This window comes from Ailuropoda melanoleuca, chromosome 3 (assembly GCF_002007445.2).
Source record: "Ailuropoda melanoleuca isolate Jingjing chromosome 3, ASM200744v2, whole genome shotgun sequence".
Lineage (NCBI taxonomy): Eukaryota > Metazoa > Chordata > Mammalia > Carnivora > Ursidae > Ailuropoda > Ailuropoda melanoleuca.
The window spans coordinates 139,548,797-139,571,665 of NC_048220.1; the positions used below are offsets into that span (position 1 = coordinate 139,548,797).

General features: G+C 48.3%; 1 protein-coding gene across 3 annotated transcripts; it reads left to right on the plus strand.

Annotated features, from left to right (window-relative positions):
* The first annotated feature begins 6 nt into the window (after positions 1–6).
* On the plus strand, positions 7–22,869 carry CMBL (carboxymethylenebutenolidase homolog). Of its 3 annotated transcripts, none has more exons than XM_011224158.2 (6): positions 7–49; positions 11,209–11,442; positions 13,410–13,517; positions 18,251–18,393; positions 20,540–20,631; positions 22,112–22,869. In XM_011224158.2, the coding sequence occupies exons 2-6, from the start codon at positions 11,228–11,230 to the stop codon at positions 22,289–22,291; spliced, it is 738 nt and encodes a 245-aa protein (XP_011222460.1). In that variant the 5' UTR covers positions 7–49; positions 11,209–11,227; the 3' UTR covers positions 22,292–22,869. The 3 variants fall into 3 exon arrangements, with proteins under 3 accessions (XP_011222460.1, XP_019654595.1, XP_019654594.1); XM_019799035.2 differs by lacking the exon at positions 7–49 and adding an exon at positions 1,629–1,812 and having other exon boundaries at positions 22,112–22,291; XM_019799036.2 differs by lacking the exon at positions 13,410–13,517.

Below are 22,869 nucleotides of genomic sequence, written 5' to 3' on the forward strand. Positions count from 1 at the left end.
GGCGGGCCGCCTCCGCGCGGCGAGAACGCAGGCTTCGGGCGGCGGACAGGTACGTGCGCCGCGGGGACCCAGCAACGCGCGCAGCCCCGCTCTGCGCTCCCTCGCGCGTTTTGCGGGAGGTAGAGCGGGTCACCGTGTGCACAGGTCAGGAGCCGATCAAAGCCCTTTTTCAGAACCTGACTTCTACCAAAGCTGCAGCACGTTGTCACTGCGGCAAAGCAGCCGTGGCCAGCGGCCTTTGGTGCGTTTTCCTGTGCTGGGTAGCCACACGGTTGAAAAACGTGGTTGAAATCATCCTGTACAGAAACTCTTTATTTTTTCCATTTGTCTGGGGCCTTTCTTTCATGCCATCGAGTACTCTTTGTCATTGCTGTCCTAGAGTTGGACGTTTCTGTCGTGGAGTTTTTACCAGTATAAACCTGTGGGAAAATGAGCATATTTGCCTCAAAATGTAACCGAAGCAAGTGAGAGTTTGTCCGCCAGACAGGCAGCAAGCCGATAAAAACTGACACCGAGCTTTTGCAGAGGAGAAAGATCCTTGATTTACTGGTGTGGGGCCACCCAGGAAAACCGGCAACAATTGCTCAAAAGTCCAGAATCCTCGGTGGCTTGCAGATGAGGGCTTTTAAGGGCAAAATTTGGGAAGGGCTGTCCTAGGAGGTGGACACCGTTGACTGGGGACCCATGAGGTCACATTAGCAGCTGACCACTTTGGTGCCGTGTTGGTCTTTTCCATCTGAGGAAGCTTGGAATCTGGGACATATCTGTGTTCCTTAGGTTAGAAAGTTGAACAGCATTCTTAACCCTTGAGCCTAGGCCCACGTGTTCCTTGTTCCTTGACTGGTCTGGCTGTGCCTGGGGTCAGTATGACCCCGTGTTCATTCTTTCACCTGAACTGGCAAGATGGACTCCGGCTTCAAACATCATTATCCACATTGGCAGTATTTCCTTCGGGTGGCTCCTGGGTCTAGAGAGGAGACATGGCGACATCCTTGGTGCTGGGTACTTGGTGCGTGTTGCCAAGAGAGACCCCACAGGTCACACACCCAGCCACGTAAGTTGGAGGTGATTTGGGTCTACCTGCCGAGGGGAAATACAGCCTGTTGTTTTCAAAGCCCATTTAGAACAAGGTGGTCAGAAGTGAGCCCCACAGGTGCCGGGGAACGCTCTCCAGGCCTCTGAAGGCCAGAGGCAGCCGTATGATCGGCACGCTTGCAGGCCGGTGGGTACTCATCAGATCTGCCTTTCTAGTGAATGCTGCCTAGACCTGTATCCTGGGGAAAACGCAAGTGTGATTGCTGACAAATAAACATCTGGAGTTGTTGGCCTTCGTAGGGTCATCGACAGGTAGACGGATAAGTAGGGCTGTGCCTGAGCCTTCCCAGCTGCAAGATAGATGGAAAATCAGTGGCCAGGCAAGTTTCTGTAGTTGTTTACCCAGGAAGGGGAAATGCGGAGCCTTCCCTGTTAGTCACCACCTTCCTGTTACCTTTCAGCCTTTGTTTTGTTTGCTGATGGTTTCCAGATCTCTGAAGCTTCTAGCCATTTATTCCTTGTCTTCTTTGGCGGTTACAGCCCCATCGATGGCAATTCCCTTTGCTCGTCGAAATCTGTTTTCTCTGTTTCTGTAGGAGAACATCATTGCATTGGGAAGTCTGACTTCTGAGTTACTTAAATCCTTGGGGGTATGAGAGCAGAAAAACCAGACTTGCTGGACCACGCTTTACCACCCATTTCTTGCCTTTCTGACTTCCCGTGAGAAAAACGGAATGCTGTTCAATTGCATTGTTAAAAGATAATTTTCAGCGAAAGGTAAAATCATGACTCTCATACAGATATAAAAATGAGCATGTGTTGGGGCACCTGGCGGGCTCCGTCAGGTAGCCCATGCGACTCTTGATCTCGGGGTTGTGAATTCGAGCCCCATGTTGGGTGTAGAGATTACTTTAAAAAATATTTTTTAAATGGCACGTGTTAAAGATTCTATTTTATTCATGAAAGAGGGAACCAGGCAGATGTTATAACTGGTTCAGGTGAGATGTCAAGAAGCACAGATCTATGTGGGGCAAAGGAATGCCTCAAGAAGGCTCAGGTTAGGAGAGGGGGCAGGACAGGTCAGCCCCTTGGAATTGGCTGATCAGACAGGCACCAGTGATCCCCATGGGTCTTGACTTGTGATACTGGGGAAGCACTCAGTGTGTGAAGCAGGGCGGCAGGGTGTTGAAGAACAAATCATTCAGTCAAGGCATTTGTTAAAGAATGGAAGGCAGACCTTATTCAGGACCATAGGGATACGTGTAATGACCACTGAAGTGGGGTTCTACAGTGGGGGAGAGAGATTGGGATCAACTCCGCAAATAACAAAGAAAAGTGGGAATTTAGAGCCAAGGAGTGGAGTGGGGGTCCATGGATGGAAAATGGCTAAGAGGAAACATCACAGGGGATGGGAGTTCCGGAAAACCGACCTAACGGGGTTCTTGCAGAAGACAAGCCAGTGTGATCAGATCTCACCCAGGGGGTAGTGGAGGATGAGGAACCAGATTAGATTTGGAGAGTCAGGGATTCTGTGAAACTGACTTAGCAGAATTCTTACCGGAACTAGACATGGCAGAGAGGCCATTGGAAACTCCAGAGTCTGTTTGAGAAGAGTTCCGAGGAGCTTGGTGAAGGAGAGAGATGGTTAAGGGACTGTGAGTCACTTTGGGAAAGCGGTCCTTGAGGTCACTCACACTTCTGTGGCATCTTGCATGAAGGTCATGGGCGGATCACGAGCGTTAGCCCTGCTAGCCAGTGTGGCCTTGTCAAAGAACGTGCCAGCCAGGATCTCCTCTGCAGGGGCCCATCTTCATTCTCCTTGGTGCCATGAGGAAGGTTCTCAGTTCCAGAGGCTTCACTAGTGGAGACCACAGATCTGATCTCGAGGTGGCCTGTGAGTGTTGCCAAGCCACCTGCCAGGAAACAGAAGAGCCCTTCTTCTATTTTTTTTTTTTTTTTTTTTTTTTTTTAAGATTTGAAGTAATTTCTCCACCCAACGTGGGGGCTCAAACTCACAACTCGGAGATCAAGAGTTGCATGCTCTACCGACCAAGCCAGCCCTGGAAAAGCCCTTCTTGACACATTTTATGAAGCCCCACTGTACACGTCAGACCCACAGTCCCATCCCCATGTAGGAGGAAACCTTTTGCTCACTGTGAGCGACCTCACAATGAATGTCATGCAGGAGAAACTTCGTGTTTTTTTGGGACAGCCTCTGTCATCGGTGGCACACCCTTCTGGGTCGTCCGACTCTGGCCCTGGTCATTGCCTTGGTGCCACTGAAACTCTTTGTAAGCCGCTGGTAACCAGTAAGTTAGTAAATTCTGTCCCCTCTGGTGGAGAATCAGTTGGGTTCCTCCTACTTGTGGAAAAATCTGTTTTCTCTCCTTTTGCAATCTCAATGTACCTTTATGCTGTAAACATTTGTGCTCTTTCCTTCTTCCTTCAAACCAGATCACAGCCACCTCGTTCCCTATTATATGAGTAAAATAAAATCCTTTATGTGTTCATTTAAAAAAAAAATCTTATGAGAGTCATGGATTTACTTTTCTCTGAAAATTCTCCTTTAACAAATGTGTCATGGGGTGGGGTAAAGCCAAAATCCCGGAAGGGATGTACAGAAATTGTGTGTTTCCTCCGGTCAGTGGAGCGGCTCCGCTATGTTCCACGAGGCTCTTTCCCTGGGAGCCTCAGGGGTGTGTAGTCCCTGGAAAATGTCTGCCCGCCCTGTGGCCTTGGCCTAGAAAACACACTGCAATGCTGTGCCACGGACGGGTCTGGCTGGAGTCCAGCCTTCCACACCAGGCTCTTCTGGGCACTGCCCCTTTGTGCAGATCAGTCCAGATGGCGGCTCTCCTGGCCATAAACATTCCTTCTGGAAAGCGGGTATCAACTGAAGATAAAGTAAAAAGATTCAGGTTCAAGGGTGCTTTGGAATGGCCAGGATATTTTGTGGTCTCCGAGGCCCCATAGGATAACTCAGGGAAGAAATCAGCCTAAGGACATCCAAATCGTCAAGGAAGAAGTCAAACTTTCATTATTTGTAGATGACATGATACTCTATGTAGAAAACCTGAAATAGTCTACCAGAATGTTGCTAGAACTGATACATGAATTCAGCAACATCGCAGGATATAAAATCACGAACAGAAGTGTTACCTTCGTATACATCAATCAATATGCAACAGAAACCGAAATCAAGGAATCGATTCCATTCATAATTGCACCAAGACCCATAAGATACCTAGGAATAAACCTAACCAAAGACGTAAAAGATCTGTACTCTGAAAACTATAAAATACTTATGAAAGAAATTGAAGAGGACTTAAAGAAATGGGAAAACATCCCATGATCTTGGATTGGAAGAACAAACATTAAAATGTCTATATTACCTAAAGCAATCTACATACTTAATGCAATCCTTATCAAGATACCACCAGCATTTTTTATAGAGCTAGAAGAAACAGTCCTAAAATTTGTATGGAACCACAAAAGTTGCCAATAGCCAAAGCAATTCTGAAAAATAAAAGCAAAACTGGAGGCATCATGATTCTGGACTTCAAGCCCTATTACAAAGCTGTGATCATCAAGACAGTATATACTGGCACCAAAACAGACACATAGGTCAACAGCACAGAATAAAGAACCCAGAAATGGATCCACAACTATATGGTCAACTAACCTTTGGCAAAGGAGGAAAGAATATCCAATGGAAAAAAGACAGTCTCTTTAACAAATGGTGTTGGGAAAACTGACAGCAACATGCAGAAGAATGAAACTGGGCCATTTTCTTACACAAAAATAAATTCAAAATGGATGAAAGACCTAAATGTGAGATAGGAAACGATCAAAATTCTGGAGGAGAACACAGGCAGCAACCTCTTTGACCTTGGCTGTAGCAGTTTCTTACTAGACACGTCAATGGGGGAAAGGAAGCAAGGGCAAAAATGTACTATTGGCACTTCATCAAGATAAAAAGCTTCCGCACAGCAAAGGAAACAATCAACAAAACTAAAAGGCAGCCTACGGAATGGGAGAAGATATTTGCAAATGACATATGCAATAAAGGGTTAGTATCCAAAATCTATAAAGAACTTATTAAACCCAACACCCTAAAAACAAATAATCTACTTAAGAAACGGGCAGAAGACATAAATAGACATTTTTCCAAAGAAGACATCCAGATGGCTACCAGACACATGAAAGATGCTCAGCATCACTCATCATCGGGGAAATACAAATCAAAACCACAATGAGATATCACCTCACACCTGTCAGAGTGGCTAAAATTAACAACACAGGAGACAACAGGTGTTGGCGAGGATGCAGAGAAAGGGGAACCCTCGTGCACTGTTGGTGGGAATGCAAACTGGTGTAGCCACTCTGGAAAACAGTATGGCAGTTCCTCAAAAAGTTAAAAATAGAGCTAGCCTATGATCCAGCAATTGCACTACTAGGTACTTACTCAAGGATTCTAAAATACACACTGAAAGGATACATACACCCCGATGTTTATGTCAGCATTATCAACAATAGCCAAACTATGGAAACAATTCATTGTGGTTTTGATTTGTATTTCCCTGATGATGAGTGACGTTGAGCATCTTTTCATGTGTCTGTTGGCCATCTGGATGTCTTCTTTGGAAAAATGTCTATTTATGTATACACACACACACACACACACACACACACACACAATGGACTACTACTCAGCCATCAAAAAGAAAGAAATCTTGCCATTTGCAATGACGCAGAGGGAGCTAGAGTGTATTATGCTAAGTGAAATAAGTCTCACAGAGAAAGACAAATACCGTACGATTTTACTCATGTGGAATTTAAGAAACAAAACATGAATACTTGGAAGGGGGAAAAGAGAGAGAGAGGGAAGCAAATCATGAGAGACTCTTAACTGTGGAAAACAAACTGAGGATTGCTGGAGGGAGGTGGGCGGGGGTTGGGATAGATAGGTGATGGGCATTAAGGAGGGCACTTGTAATGAGCACTGGGTGTTATATGTAAATGATGAACCGTATGTCAACTAAATAGAATTTAAATTTAAAAAAAAGAAAAAAATCAGCCTAAGGAATTGGCTGTCCACAAATAGTGCATTGGACATAAAATTTGCCGCCGTTGGTACTGGATTGTTGTGACTTCTCTTACTAACAATAGTTTTATAACTGGGCTTGTGAAAACAAAACCGTGAGGGATAGTTAAAAATTTTCTTTGAGCAAATGACTAGCTCTTAATTTGTGTTTCTTTAAAATGTAGTTATTTTCTTTCTAAAATATTCTGAAAGGCACAGGACATAATATAACAGCCACCCATATACACGTGACCCAGGCTTAAAACATGGGAACATTTTGTCCTTAATCAAAACTTTCTTAGGAAATAAAATGTAACAAATGCAATTAAAGCCAGCAGTCTCCACCCTCTCTCCCTTGCCAGTAACCACTGTCTAAGAGTGATGTGTTTATGCATTACACTTTTACAACAGTGTATTTATTGGAAAAATCAGGACTATTTTTCTTTTTAGTGTTTACTTAGCGTCAAAAAGGCCATTGTCTTTTATATAGCATTACGTTTCTAAGATTTATCATATTGGTAAGTATACATGTAGTCTGTCACCCAGCTGGGTGACTTACAGCAACAGAAATGTATTCTCACATTTCTGGGGCCAGAAGTCTGAAATGACGGTGTCCGCAGGGCCCTGCTTTCTCTGAAACCTACAGAGGGTATCCTTGCTTGCTTCTCTCCTAGTTTCTGATGGTTGCTAGCAGTCCCTGGTGTTCCTGGGCTTGTAGGTGCCTCACTCCAATCTCTGCCTATGTCTTCAGGTGGCCTTCGTCCCCATGTGTCTCTGTATCTAAATTTCCCTCTTCTTATAAGGGATACTAGTTATCGGGTTAGTGGCCACCCTAATCCTCATCTTAACATTTTTAAAAAAAGATTTATGTATTTATTTGAGAGGGGAGGGGCAGAAGGAGAGGGAGAGAATCTCGAGCAGACTGCCTGCTGGGTGAGGAGCCCAATGCGGGGCTGTATCTCACAACCTCGAGATCATGACCTGAGCCGAAATGGAGAGTCAGACGCTGCACTGACTGAGCCACCCCGGTACCTCATCTTAACTTGATTACCTCTGTAAAGATCCTGTTTCCAAATAAGGGCACGTTCATATGTTCTGGGAGTTCCTGCCTCCAGAACTATGAGAAATACATAGCCCAGCCTGTGCTATTTTGTCACGGAAGCTCGAGCAGACTCATACGTACTTAATGAAATTTATTAATCTTTTTCTTTGTAGCTTATGTTTTTTGGGCCTAATGAAAGAAATGCAGCTTTATGCTAAGACTCAAGAAAGCGGTATTCTCTGTTTTCTTCTAACAGATTCCTTTTGCTTCCCTCCTCAGGTTTCTCACCATCTGGCAGGGCTGCGACACAGTAGGTGGGGTCCACTGTGATCTGTTTGCTCCCCTGGGTTGCTCAGTGTCGCATCTTATCCCCTTCTTGGCCAGTCTGTCCTCTGGCCACGGATCCACCGTGCCCTCCTGCCCCCGTAATGACCTCCAGAGCCCGGTCCTGTTCTGCTCGATCTCTCTGCCTGCTTCAAACCACCGTCCTGCCGCTGGACGTGGCTGGAGGGACACAGCCTCTGGGACCGTGTACATTTCCCTGGTCCTTCATTTTCCCACTTCTCCTGTTCCTTCCGACCTCCCCGCTGCTCTCACCCCCACTGTTGACTCTGCTCTCAGTTCTCTGAGCAGATGTGAGTAGGGAGTGTCCACAGCCCCCTGCCCCCACATTGCCCAGCCTTCTCTTCCCTCCCGGGACCGTGGAGGACCCGTCTACGCTTCCAGGGAAGGTCATCTCCCCGTGCTGATCCTGTGCCCCTCGCATCTTCGGTTTGGTTTGGTTTTGCTTTGTTTTCCTCCGTGAGGTACCACTCTCATCCACCTATAAATGTGCTGAAATTTCTTCCATTAAAAAATAAAAAGGGGGCGCCTGGGTGGCTCAGTCGGTGAAGCGTCTGCCTTGGGCTCAGGTCATGGTCCTGGGATCCAGTCCCGCATTGGGCTCCCTGCTCAGTGGGGAGCCTGCTTCTCACTCTCCCTCTGCCCCTCCCCTTCCCACGTGTTCTCTCTCTCTCTCACTCTCTCTCTTTGGAATAAATACATAAATCTTAAAAAATAAATAAATAAAAACACTTGTTGCCCTATCTTCCCTCTATCTTCTGCTCACTCTCTTTGCTCCTGTTTCTGGCTAAAGCCTTGAAGGGCTTCTGTGTTCATCCTGTCATTCTCTCCTGTCATTCTCTCCAGCTCGCTGCTGTCTTGCCCACCCCGGTCCTCCAGACCTGTTCTTGTGGAAGTCACCCTGAGCTTCTTGCAGAATGTCTCGGTCTACACTCTGCCTCCTTGAAACCCCGTCTTCACATGGCTCCAGGCCCATGACTGTGGGTTCCTCCCCTCTCACTCGCTGTTTCTTCTCAGACTCACTGTCTTGTTCCTTCTTACTTCCCAAAGCCTTTTATGGTGAAGACCCCAGGGCTCCATCTTCTGGATCCTTCTCTTCTTTATCTACTGTCATTCCCTTCATGATGTCATTCACCCTCAAGGCTTTAAATACAACGTACAGCTGATTCTCATTATTTACAGCATAGTTGACCCTTGAACAACACGGGGGTTAGGGGCGCTGAGCTCTGTGCAGTCAGAAATCTGCATGTAACTTTTTACTCCTCAGAAACGTAACTCCTAATAGCCTACCATCGACCAGAAGCCTTGCCAGTAATATAAACCGATGATTGACACGTATTTTGCGTGTTATCTGTATTATATACTGAATTCTTACAGTGAAGTAAGCTAGAGAAAAGAAAATATTAATAAAGTTATAAAAAAGAGAAAATACATTCACAGTCCTGGACTGTATTTATGGAAAACAAATCCATGCGTAAGGGGAGCCCTGCAGTTAAAACCCACGTAGTTCAAGGGCCAACCATCGTCATGGTCGATAAAGTCACGTGGACAGCGGACTAGCAAATCCCGAGCCACTGCTCCGAGCCTCTGGTCACGTTTCTGTCAACTGGTCAATGCATCACCCCGTTTTACGTGTGTTTCTGTGTAGAGACACCGTATCTAATACAGAGTTGATTCACTGACATTGCACCTGCCGTCAGCGGGTGTAGTGCACACCTGAACTAGGCTTGTGTACTGTACGTATTATTTTTGGAGGCGCATCGCAGCCTTCGTGCCCTTAGGGTCACTAGACAGCTCTTTAGCACTATGCGTGGAGTCCGTTCGTAAACAACGACATTGCCAGCCAAAAGCACAGAAATGCAGAAGACGCCGAACTCAACAGAAAGTGAACAGGATACTTGTTTGCGGTGGGAGCTGACTGAGAAGGAGAGCGTTGCCTTGTTCGACCTTGGCTGGGACCCTGCGTGTCAGTGACTCGGATCTGTCATTGCTCTACGGAAGTCTGTGGATGGTGGCGAAAGCACTGCAAATATTGATTTTGGAGTTGCAAGTAAATTTTGCAACTAGGCAAATTCATGTGTATGGAATCTGCAAAAAAAAAAAAAAAAAAAGGCTNAAAAAAAAAAAAAAAAAAAAAAAAAGAGGCTCGACTGTATATTGCTGACTCTTCTCAAGTTTGTAGTTTCAGCTTGGACCCCTGCCCTGAACTTCTTGTGATGAGCTGTCCACTCAGCTCGTCTGACGGACGTTTCAGGCTTACCACCCCACATCTAAGACCCGATTTCCTCCAACCTGCTCTTCCCGAGTCTCCCCCTTCTCATTTAAAGACCCTTTCTCGGGGTGCCTGGGTGGCAGAGCGGTTAAGCGTCTGCCTTCGGCTCAGGGCGTGATCCCGGCGTTATGGGATCGAGCCCCACATCAGGCTCCTCCGCTATGAGCCTGCTTCTTCCTCTCNCTCCCCCTGCTTGTGTTCCCTCTCTCGCTGGCTGTCTCTATCTCTGTCAAATAAATAAATAAAATCTTAAAAAAAAAAATAAAGACCCTTTCTCCTTTTCCAGTTGCTCTGGCAAAACCCCTCGTCCTCATGGACTCCTCTTTGCCTGATGCCCCCACGTGCCATCTGCCAGCAAAAACAGTTGACCTTCCCTGCCCCTTCTCTCCAGACGCCAGCTACCCTTGGCTTTCCCCTTTACCGGCCCTCTTCGGGGGAGTAGTGTCTTTTGTCCTGGAATGTCAAAGTCTTTGTTCTAAGATGATTTGCATTTGCTTCTTCCAGCTGCCCAGGAACTTCAGTGCCCAGGGTCAGTTCTGTTAATTTCACAGTCTAGGTATTCCTACTTTGAAAGGAGAGGGGACATTTTGGGGGATTGGTTCCTCTTTGCCTGATGCCCCCACGTGCCATCTGCCAGCAAAAACAGTTGACCTTCCCTGCCCCTTCTCTCCAGACGCCAGCTACCCTTGGCTTTCCCCTTTACCGGCCCTCTTCGGGGGAGTAGTGTCTTTTGTCCTGGAATGTCAAAGTCTTTGTTCTAAGATGATTTGCATTTGCTTCTTCCAGCTGCCCAGGAACTTCAGTGCCCAGGGTCAGTTCTGTTAATTTCACAGTCTAGGTATTCCTACTTTGAAAGGAGAGGGGACATTTTGGGGGATTGGTTTCTTTTTTTCCCCTCCCTTGGCTTTCTAACCATGGTCCTAGTCCTTGTTGGTAGAGTTTCTTTTTTTTTTTCCTTTTGTTGTTTTTTGTTTTTATTTTCCCCACTAAATATAAACCTTTGGGGGCTCTGACACTGCATGGGGTCTCAGTCACAAATCCCCATCTCATGGGGGGTTTTAGGGCTTGTTTTTGGGTCTAGCCTGGTCCCCAGCATCGCCGGGCTCCCTCTGTATCTGCTCATGCCACCCTGACCCTGGCTTCAAGTCTCCTTTCCAATCTTGGCTGGGGGTTGTTCCCTTGTTTCTAGGAGTGCCACCATTTTAATTTTTATCTGTTGATTACTTTCACTCTGCTATGTCTAGTGTTTGTAATGGGAATGGATTCCTATTAGCCCTGCTCAGAATCACAAGTTACCAGCTTTTTCCTCCATGAATACACGATGAGTATAGTTAAAATGAATTCTATTCTATACTCTTGATTTTAGTTTGCTTACTGTTTATAATCTTTGGATTTGCACCATTCAGAATATAATGCCTGCTTCTCTTTCTGTAGCCCAACTCGAATCTCTGCAATGGCTAACGAGGCTTATCCTTGTCCGTGTGACATTGGCCACAGGATAGAGTATGGAGGGATGGGGCGCGAAGTTCAAGTCGAGCACATCAAGGCTTATGTCACCAAGCCCCCCTTCGACACAGGCAAGGCTGTGATTGTCATTCAGGATATATTTGGCTGGCAGTTGCCCAATACCAGATACATGGCTGACATGATCGCAGGAAACGGATACACGTACGTATGAAGTTCTGTTACTTTCCTTAAATTTCTGTGATCTATTTTGTTCCCTTGAGGGAAAACAAAACCAAACCCAAAAGCCCCACCTGCATTCTAAGTGACCTACTTCCTCATCTCACCGGGTGCAGGTAAACAGGGAATGAATATCACCTGAGTCTAACCACCACCTGGCCTCCAGAGGCAGCCACTGCTCCCAGCCCACCCCTGGGGCTTCGGCTTCTCCTCGCAGTGCTTGGGCCTGTAGACTCATCGGAGAGTTATTTCCCGATGTGGGGCCTGCCTGGACACAGGTACAGGACGCCTGGGGCAGACCTCGCCCGCTGTGAAATGGATCTGCTCCTTGGCCCTCGGCACATCTCATCCCAGGTCAGATTTCACAAGCAGGGCGCCCGTGGTTAGCCTGGGTTAAACACATGCTAAACACAAGCGATCATGGTCCTGTCCAAGTTCCCGGGGGTTCCAGAAGAGCGCAGTGAGACCCTTGTCGGATCTCCCGAAGGTTAGGCCTTTGTCGGATCAAGTGTCGAGAACACACCTGTCTGCTCCCCACCACGCCAGGTCATGGCAAAGTGTCAGTAAACACGGAGGAGAGGAGGAGCCATTCCTTCCCTCCAGCTTCCAGACAGCCTGTGACTCGCCAGCCCCGAGTGTGGCGCACCCCAATTTCCTTTGTTTTCTCAAAAAGCTGCAAATCAAAGCGTGCGCCTACCTCGTTTTCCTACAAGAGAAATCGATTTGAAGGTAGCACGCCCACTGTCGGTCATGTGACTCAACGTTAGTGTAGACTGAAAAGAGGGTTTGCACTTGAGCTTTCACTTTTGCGTGCCCCAGATTTCGTCTGGAACGGGAGGCCACGTAACTTACTAGGGGCAAACCCAGTAGGAAACACAGTAGCCAACCCCGGTTGCCCTGTGGCTCGGCCAGACCCCATGCGGAGGGCGTTACAGGGAGAAGTGTCCTTCGTCCTCCCAACACCCCCACGAGGCTGGGACTGCCCTGAGGTGTGAGGATGGAGCTTGCCCTCTCGCCCTGCAGCCGGCAGGTGCGTGGGACTGTACCTTCCATTGTCTTACGGTGGGTCCTTTAGTTGGAGATGGGACAGAAACCATGAGCAAAGGCGCCCGTGATTAACAAAGCTCTCTCCCACTTATCCAACCCCCTTTGCCCTCAAAATAATCCTCTGAGGTCAGGCGGTGCCGTCTGTTCATCGGACCAAGAAAATGAGGCTAAAAGTGACTTGTTAAGGTCGCGGGGCAGACAGGGCGGTACTGGGACTTGAACTTGGATTCTTCTGGCCCAGATTTCAGGGTTCCTCCCACCCTGGCAGGAAGAGCCGGGTTCCGCCATCCTTGGCGATGGCCTTTATTTTAGGAAGCGAGTCTCCGGCCAGTGCCGTGTGGACCCGACCCCGGGGGTTGATTAGCATGGAGGATGGACATGGACTCAGGGAACTGGCTTGTTTTCTCTCTGCCGCCTGTTTTAGAACCTGCAAGAGACCTTTCTCTCCGGGCAGGCGGTTGTGCCCTGTCGGCATCCTGGGTGGAGGCTGGGGAAAATTGCTTCGTCATCGTGACTGGACATGCGACCCAGGTGTACCCTCTGACCTGGGGCTGCTGCAAAAGGCCGGCTGAGCGACGCAGCTCCTCCGGGGTGAGGGAGGGGGGCCCTGGGCGCCATCCTGTGCCATAAATCTGGTGGGGACTGTGCCCTACCAGATTGCCTCGTCATTTCAGATGGGCTGGGCTCTAAGCAGGCTGCCAGAAGCCACGCACCTATGGTTGTGAAATCCGAAGTGGTCTGGCCTGGCGCCAGCTGGCCTCTTTGATGTGATCAAACTTGGCCTTCGTGGTCTCCACTTTTCTTCCCCTGTGAATCAGAGTCACCAACGTAGCGAGCTTCTTAATGAATGTAAGCAAAGACCAGCAGCTCCGAAAGGAAGAGCAATGACTGTCCCTATTTGACAGGACCATCGTCCCAGACTTCTTCGTAGGGCAGGAGCCGTGGCACCCTTCTGCGGACTGGTCCACCTTCCCCGAGTGGTTGAAAACAAGAGATGCCAGAAAGATTGATAAGTAAGTTATCAGCCATGTTTGTGCCACCCCCATCCCCCGACCCCCATCCCAGGGCCCCCAGGATAGCGGAGGTTAGAGGAAGAAGTGGGTGTGGCTTCACCATTCAGGCCCCCCCCTCCCCAATCATGGTGGGACTTCCTCGGGCAGGGCTAATGCTTAAGGAAACCGATGTCATCGAGCACTGTGTGTGGTCTGGAAGGTGGGACACCAGCAAGCTCTCCTGCTGACCAGCAGGCTCGTCTGCTTCCCTCTCGGAGAAACTTCATGGCGCTCATGCCAAGGGAGCTTTGTAGGTGGTGCGATTTCCCTTGACATTGGGGGCTTTGGGGATCCATAGGGTCAACACTTCTTCCTTCCTGTCCTGGCTGCAGAACCAGTCGAGGCAACGGCCAGAGGAAAGAAGCTGGAGTGGAGGCTAGCTAGCCCCATGATTGCTCAGAGGACTGGAAACCAAAAGGGCCATCCCCTCCCCCCAGCCTAGACCTGATCCCCCAGCTCCCCCTCTGAGAGACTTCGGGCCCAGACTCAGGCCCATCAGACCAGGACTGCTGTCTTGACAGGGTCCAGGGAGCAGTGAGAAGAAAAGAGGGGGATCCCCCCAAGATTTCAGCTTTTCATTGAATTAGCTCCACTAGCCCAGAAGCAAGGGTCTCAGCTGCCGCTCAGACACCCTCTTCTGTCTGGGCTAAGTATGGAGGGGGAAAGGGGCCAGGAGTGTTCTCTCATGCCAAGCTCTTTCCGAACAAGTAAATGTGAGCCCAGGGCAAAGGAGGTTCCCCCAACACCTGCCCTGATTCACCTTGGCCATCTGTCCTTCTGAACACGCTCCTTCCCTGTCACCTGACGGATGCCATGGGTTTGATCAGCCGCTCCCCCAGCTGAGGTTGGGGAAACTGCTAAGAATGTGGTCTCCTGCCTGTAGTAACTCGGTCCTTGGAACTTTCTGCTCCTTTCTTCTCCCACCAGAGTGCCCTTCAGAGTTGACCCCAGGGCTGCTGGCCCTCTCTGTCCCCTGGGCTGGTGAACTCCGGGCAGACCTCTGCCCATAGCCCAAAGGGCCAGGGGCCCTGCTGAGCACCCCTGCCTGGCTCCTCGGCCCCTTCTCATGCCCCACACTCACTGGGGCCACCCTCTCTCAGGGGCCTGTGCTCCTGGCTGCCCTGGGAGCTCCCGGCATGGCCGAGCACCTGAGGCTGTGTTAACATGCAGTCACCTGGGCATTTGTGTCACCAGCCCATCAGCTGTCCTTGGGGCTGTCTCTGGGACATCAGCTGCCTCGTTTTCCTCTGCCCCATCCTGAGGAGTCTCCCTGCAGGGATATGAAGGCCTGGGTCCCTCACCTCCGGTCAGGGGAACCCTCAGTGGCCACGCCAGCTCCGAGCTCCCCTGAGGAGCTGGCTGAGGCCTGTGTGGGGACTGTGCCACGGCCAGCTTCTCCCCCTGCCCGGCTCTGCGTCCGTCCCTCCCCTTCGCCCCTGAGATTCCTGGGGACAAGCCTCCGGTACACACACCTTTTCCGAGTCCCTCCCAGGGGACCTGCAACCCCAAGAGAAACAAAATGAAGCAAGAAGCGAGGAGAAAATTAGAGGTCGAAGCACAAGAGAGGCACAGAGACTGGGACGGGGTGCGAGATTTAGCTTTCCCTGCNCCCTCCCCTTCGCCCCTGAGATTCCTGGGGACAAGCCTCCGGTACACACACCTTTTCCGAGTCCCTCCCAGGGGACCTGCAACCCCAAGAGAAACAAAATGAAGCAAGAAGCGAGGAGAAAATTAGAGGTCGAAGCACAAGAGAGGCACAGAGACTGGGACGGGGTGCGAGATTCAGCTTTCCCCGTGGGGCTGGGGTCGGCGAGAATATTGGGACCGTTTGCTGCTTTCTGAGGAAAAACTGTGTGGGTCTGCCTTCCCCTTGGGGGAGCTGCTAGGAGTGTTGTCCCCTGCCTGTGGCCACATTGGCCACACGTCCTTGAGCACGAAGCACAGTGATCATTTCTGGCAGGTGTCAGAGTAGCCCAGCGGTACTGTTCTACAGGGGAAAGGGAGAGCCACGCATTTTAAATAAAAATGAGACATAAAACAAACACTGGGTGGGGCACCTGGGTGGCTCAGTTGGTTAAACATCTGACTCTTGATTTCGCCTCAGGTCATGATCCTGGATCGTGAGATTAAGACCCATGTTGGGCTCCATGCTTGCTTAAGATTCTCCCCCTTCCTCTGCTCTACCCCCCTCCCCGCTCATGTGCTCTCTCTCTCTCTCAAAACAAAACAAAAAANCTCTCTCTCTCTCAAAAAACAAAACAAAAAACCAAAACCAAAACAAAGAGAAACACTAACTTTGAAAGGAGACTGAAATCCTTTTATCTGTCAAGTATTTTTGTTTATAAGTCACAGAAAACCCATCTTGAATGCTTCAGCAGTCATGGGATTTATCGGTTTATAGAGCTGGAAAGAGGTAGTTTCTGGCTTGAGGTAGGGGTTGTTTATAGTACAGTATTTCCAGGACTTGCCTTACAACATTTCTCTTCATTGCCTGTACACTGGCTCCATTCTCAGGCAGCTTTTGCCTCTGGGTGGCGAGATGGCTGCAGCAGCTCCAGCCTTCCATTGTTCCCTTTACAGCAACTCAGCAACATTCTCATTTTGCCCTGATGGTGAAGGCTCAGTCACAGGTCCATTCTTGAATCAGTCATTGTGGCCAGGAGATTGCTATGCGCCGATGGCCAGCCTGAGCCACACACTTCACTCCTGGAACCTAGGGCAGAGTCCCCCAAGGTATATGAGCCAAGCACTGGGGAATGGGGGGAAAGGTGCATCCAAAGCTAAACCCTGGTGCTCCCAGAAAAGTGGGGAACACTGCAGAGCAACACCAGCAGACATGTTCACTTGAGTTAAAGTATTTTTATAGAAATAGTCTCTTCCTTCTTGTCCCCTCCAATTAAGGCAGTTATTCTTAAGATCAAAACATTCGAGGAAAATTTAAAACCCCAAATGTCAACTATTGCTCTTTCCATGTTATCTTGCGGAATTACTTAATTACTGCTCACATTATGAATATAACTATACACAGTGGTGGATACATATATTTAAAGGTGCTCAAGGACATGCTGGGATCAAAAGGGGAAGGAAGTATAATAGAATGGCTTTCTTTTTCTTTTTTAAATTGTAAACAGCGTTTCTTCCTTTTTTTTTTTTTTAAAGATTTTATTTATTTATTTGACAGAGACAGCCAGCGAGAGAGGGAACACAAGCAGGGGGAGTGGGAGAGGAAGAAGGAGTCTCCTAGCAGAGGAGCCTGATGTGGGTCTCAATCCCAGAACGCTGGGATCACGCCCTGAGCCGAAGGCAGACGCTTAACCGCGGTGCCACCCAGGCGCCCCAACAGCGTTTCTTCCTTATCCAATCAAACAGAACATTTTGGCTGGCCTTGCTTCCCTACCTCCATTTGCGTGTATTGCTTCTAGTTGAAAATGCACTGAGTTCCAAACTAGCAATTTGCAAATGAACCATTTGCGAAGACAGCGCCGCTATTCTTGGTACTCTCCTGGCTTGCATGGTGCTGGCGGATTTCCAAGTCCCTCTGTGCTCTTTGAGCACGGGAGGGGATGGGCGGTCCGGAGTCGGGATGTTAGCTGCGGGAGTGAATGTGCCAAGTCAGAGAGTTTGGGGAGCTGCCGGTTGGGGCTAGTGTCTGTTGGAGGAGAGCAGGCTGCCGTGCTCGGTGTGGGTGGGGTGTGGGGTGGATCTTGGGATCAGGTCTTAGGAGCTGTGCTTTGGCCTTTGGCCTTGATTTGGAGGCTGTGCAAGGCCAGGGCTCAGCTTTCAGCTGGGATGTGAGCTGGTCCGATCTGTGGTTTGCAAACAGCCGCTCCCGGCTGGGTCAGGTGGTTGGAGCAGGCTGTGCTTGGTGGTGAGAGCTGTGGGGAGACCTGTGGGGAGATATGCATCACTGCGACACGTGGTGAGGACAGAGCTCCAGGAGATTCGCAGAACTTTCAGGAAGAGCTGCTGCTGAAGCCCCATTACTGTCTGTCGGCATAGCACTTGCTGTCCTGCTCGCTCCCCCCTCCCCGGGGGGGGCTGACAAAATACCTCTTGATTGTTTTGCCTGCCCCCTTCCCCGGGCTTTACTGAGATACACTTGACATATAATGTTAAGTTTAAGGTGTGTGCTGTGTTGATTTAACACATTTACATATTGCAAAATGATCGCCCCCATAGCCTTAGCTAACACCTCTATCCCGTCACATAGTTACTCTTTCCTTTTGGTGGTGAGAACGCTTTAGGTCCGCCCTCGTAGCAGCCTTCACGGAGAGCATGCAGTCTAATCGACTCTAGTCACCAGGCTGCACATTACAACCCCGAACTGGAAGTTTGTGCCCTTTGTCCAGTATTTCACCATTTCCTCGGGCCCGCCCCGGTCACCACCCTACTCTCTCTGTTTCTCTGAGCTTGGCTGTAAGTGATCTGTATCTGTTGATTCTCTCTCTCTCTTTTTTTTTTAAAGATTTTATTTATTTATTTATTTGACAGAGAGAGACAGCCAGCGAGAGAGGGAGCACAAGCAGGGGGAGTGGGAGAGGAAGAAGCAGGCTCCCAGTGGAGCAGGGAGCCCAATGTGGGGTTGGATCCCAGGACCCTGGGATCACGCCCTGAGCCGAAGGCAGACGCTTAACGACTGGAGCCACCCAGGCGCCCCCTGTATCTGTTGATTCTTGAATAACTTTCTGTTCTAGAGAGGTGGATGCTGTCTTGAAGTATCTGAAACAACAGTGTCACGCCCAGAAAATCGGCGTCGTGGGATTCTGCTGGGGTGGAGTGGCCGTCCATCACGTGATGATGAAGTACCCCGAATTCAGGGCAGGGGTGTCTGTCTACGGTAAATCTGCCTTGTACATTTACACAGTGCAAACGGGGAGGGGTCGAGTGACCGCCACGAGCCTCTTCCCAAGCTCGCAGTGCCGGGAGCCCTACACAGCCCGAGATGCCCGTCGTAAGGAGCTTGGCTTTACAAATCGGGAAGTAAAGGTGCAGGTTCATAATGCAGGAACCAGAGGATGTCACGGGATCGAGGAGTCCTGGTCCCCACAGTGTGCTGTTGGGAGACTCACCGAACCGAGGCCTCGATTTCTCCCCCGAGGGTGAAGGGGATAACATTTATTTCATGATCATGGTTAATATCAAGCACTATCCTTTATGAGGAACACCTCTGGAGGTATTTTCCCAAGATAGGAGTTATTTTCAGCTGCACGTACACACACAATATACGTATAAAGAAGGAAGGAAAGAAAAAGACTCCAAAATGTAGGTGGCAGCATACTCGTTTTAGCCAAACAGACCACAGGTATCATAGCAGTGAAATACCAACACGTGTGTAGAGACGGGGCACACTAAGTTCATGATAGAGAAGCGGACCATAAAAATGTTTAAAAAAAAAAAACAAGACACAGAAGGAAATTTGGCTTTCTTTCATGGTAGTATGTCGCACAGTTACACTAAGGATTCTTATTTGGATTAATGGTTTCTCCTTGTGGTATTTTTGCTTACTTTTAGCATTAAAAAAAATCCTTTAAATACTAACATCAAAGAGGGTAAGTTGTCAGTTGCTGTTGGGCACAATGGGGGTGACTGTCCCCTTGTGTGAAATAGTAGAAGGCTCTCCTGCGTGGACGCCTCGCCAGCACCCCCTTCTGGCCGCTGTTGCACACTGCATGAGCTGCAGAATGGCAGGACTCAGAGCCGCCTGGGGGCATCAAACCGATGTCCGGCCACGCAACGTGGCCTTAACAGAGTGGGACAGGGAGTGTGGCCGTCCCTCCTGTGGCTCCCTGCCTCCTCGAGAGGAGTTAAAGGTGAGGGGAGGCTTTCTGGGCTACTTAGCTTTGCTGTGCTGCCCACAGGACATGGAAGCGGGATACACCCATTATTTTCTTTTTCCTACTGACGTGGACCCTGCCCCCGACCATACCCGATCCAGGCTCCTCTGTGAGTCCTCTTTCTGAGGAGGCCCTGACCGGGCTCTGTCCTTGGCCCATTGGGGCAGTTTAGTGAGAATCCCCCACTTCGGATGTCTGACCAAATTCCTCACCCCCCACCCTCTGTATCTTGTCGGGCAAGAATCCCGTCATGTCCTCTGGCCAGAATCCGTCCTACTCTGATGTTTCCTCTTAGTCATTTTGCACCCACTGCCCCCAACCCTGCTCCTTGGCCATTAATCCCCACTTTCCTGGTATTCTGGTTGAGCGATCTCTCTCCCCTACAGCCAAACCCCACTATGGTTGTCCCTCTGGAATAAAACTCCTTCACAAGCGTCAGAATAATTTCCTTTAACACTACTGTTACCTTAAAGTGGCGTCATCTTGCAGAACTTTGGCTTATTTTCCTGTACGAGTGGGCACACCCGCAGTTGTCTGAATCCCCAAGGCAGCACAGGCTTTTGGCCAAAGGCTCGCTAAAATTCTGAAGTGAAGGATGAAAGCTAACTTTTACAGATGGCCTGTGAGGACCGGGTACCACACCGGTGATGTCATACCCTTGACATCACACCTGTGGTCTTGTCTGAGCACAACTACCCCGTGAACAGCCGCCCACCTTATGAATGAAGGCATTCGGCAAACTGAGGTCAGAAGCTGTGGGGCTTGTGTGGACTGTGAGAGACTTCTAGGACAGTAGTAGCCACATGGTCTGGATTTGAAAGTTTGTCACCTGTTTGTCAACGAAGGCATGTCACACACGGGAGCATTTTTCAGGCTGCTTCTGTCTCTGTGCAGGGCAAGCAGACAGCAAGGTCTAATTCCATTATTTCTGGCCTGACTCCTCGTGAAGTGAGAGCAGGAAGGTCTGACGAGATGAGTTTCTCTTTCAGGCTAATTTTATAGGCCAGGCCACTTCCGTGGAATTGCTAAAAAGGAACTAAACCGAAACCCAAAGCACGTATTTTATTTTGAAAAATCAAACCAAACCCACAGAGATTTCTGAGGCTTGTGATGGGAAATCCTACCCCATGTTTCTGCCCCATCTTCCAGGCATCGTCAAGGACTCTGAAGATGTGCACAGTTTAAAGAACCCCACATTGTTCATTTTTGCTGAAAATGATGCTGTGATTCCCCTTGAGCAAGTAAGTTGGCATTGTTCCTCTTCTCCTTTCTTTCTTTCTTTCTTTTTCTTTCTTTCTTTCTTTCTTTTTCTTTCTTTTTTTAAGATTTATTTATTTAGAGAGAGAGCATGGTTGCGAGTTGGTGGAGAGGCAGAGAGGGAGAGAGAATCCTCAAGCTGACTCCCTGCTGAGCGTGAAGCGGGACCTGGGGCTGATCCCATGACCCTGAGATCATGACCTGAGCTGAAACCAAGAGTCCGACGCTTAACCAACTGAGCCCCCCAGGCGCCCCTCCTCTTCTCATTTTTATATTTAATAACATGGTTTGACCTTCCAAGGAAAATATCCCGAAGGGTTCATTTGTTGCTCCAAATATATTATTCAAGATTAAAGTTTTTTGTTTGTTTGTTTTTTAAAAGAATTTATTTGTTTATTTAACAGAGAGAGAGACAGCCAGCGAGAGAGGGAACACAAGCAGGGGGAGTGGGAGAGGAAGAAGCAGGCTTCCAGCGGAAAAGCCTGACGTGGGGCTCGATCCCAGAACTCCAGAATCACGCCCTGAGCCGAAGGCAGATGCTTAGCGACTGAGCCACCCAGGCACCCCCATCAAGATTAAAGTTTTAAAGGTGATGGGGCACCTGGATGGCTCATTCGGTTAAGTGTCTGCCTTTGGTTCAGGTCATGATCCCAGGGTCCTGAGATTGAGCCCCACGTGGGGCTCCCTGCTCAGTGGGGAGCCTGCTTCTCCCTCTTCCCTCTAATGCTCCCCCGCACTTGTGTTTTCTTTCTCTGTCAAATAAAATCTTTAAAAAAAAAGTTTTAAAGGTGGGTGTTGTTAGGGACTTAGGGGCTGTCACCCCCTAAAAGTGTTCCTCTTGCGGTCTGTTTACTGGGCATCGAAGCAGGCCCTGACTCCCCATCCTCCCATGTGTAACCCACGAGTTAAGGTGTGTGTCTTTAAAGACATGGGTGTGGGGGCGCCTGGCTGGCTTAGTTGGTGAAGCTTGCAACTCTTGACCTCGGGGTTGTGAGTTTGAGCTCCATGTTGAAGGTAGAGTTTACTTAAAAAAAAAAAAAAAGAATTGGGTGTGTTAAACCCAGTATGTTGATAAGAAAAAAGCAGAAGAAAACTGGTTCAAAAGCAGTCATTTAGAAATTATTGTTGTTATTCATAACTAACACATTATATTAATACAAATTTAAAATAATTTATACTTGAATATATTGACTATTTTGTTATATATTGAATGATACACAAAAGATATTAATACAATTGCAAATAACTGATACTGTATCATTTTTATATTGCTCGGAATCCTCTCCTTTGCCAGAGGTAAGGACTGTGTTAGGTATAAAATTAAAAGTAAAAAATTCATAATAGCTCCAGAACTTAAGGCAGTGATGTTAAATTTCTTTTATGAGCATTCAGAGAGGATTTGGAGAATGGAAAATATGACTAGATTGTTAAAATCATCCTATCGTGAAATCTTTTGCATATCAGGTGTCTTTGCTGACCCAGAAGTTGAAAAAACACTGCAAAGTGGAATATCAAATTAAAACATTTTCTGGGCAAACCCATGGCTTCGTGCATCGAAAGAGAGAAGATTGTTCAGCAGAAGACAAGCCCTATATTGACGAGGCAAGAAGAAATTTACTCGAGTGGTTGCACAAGTATGTTTAGCTGTGGCCACGTGTAAAACTTCCTCAAAATAGCTTGCATCCAGAAATGCGCTTTGGGATGCTTTGGTCATTTGATTTAATTTTCACTTTATATAAATCAGGGAATCCTGAAACTCATTATTTTCTCTGAAACATAAATTTGGTAGAAAATGCTAATGCATGATAGAATTTCACTTTTAACCCCTAAAAAACAAAAACAAAAACAAACCCAAACCCGGTCAGTACCTGAAGAATTTGAGTGACAGAGTAATATCCTCACTATTAGTAAAAACCTAGGGCTGTTTATGGAGCAGCTGACAGCTCAGGTGTGGACTTCTTGCTTTTTAATTAAGTACGTCCTTTAAAATGATGAACATGGCAAATGATGAAGGACATGAACTATAACCTCAGATTCAGAGCCCAGCTTAACTGGGCACTTATCTGTCTTAATACAGACGACTCTGTCACGTTCATACATGGCACTAGGAGAAATCCTGAGGTTAAAATAGGGTTTCATTGATCTAATTACATCAAGCCAATAAACTTACTTTTTTGAATGTATGGCTTTTTCTAAAAGCTAATAAATAACAATGGATTACA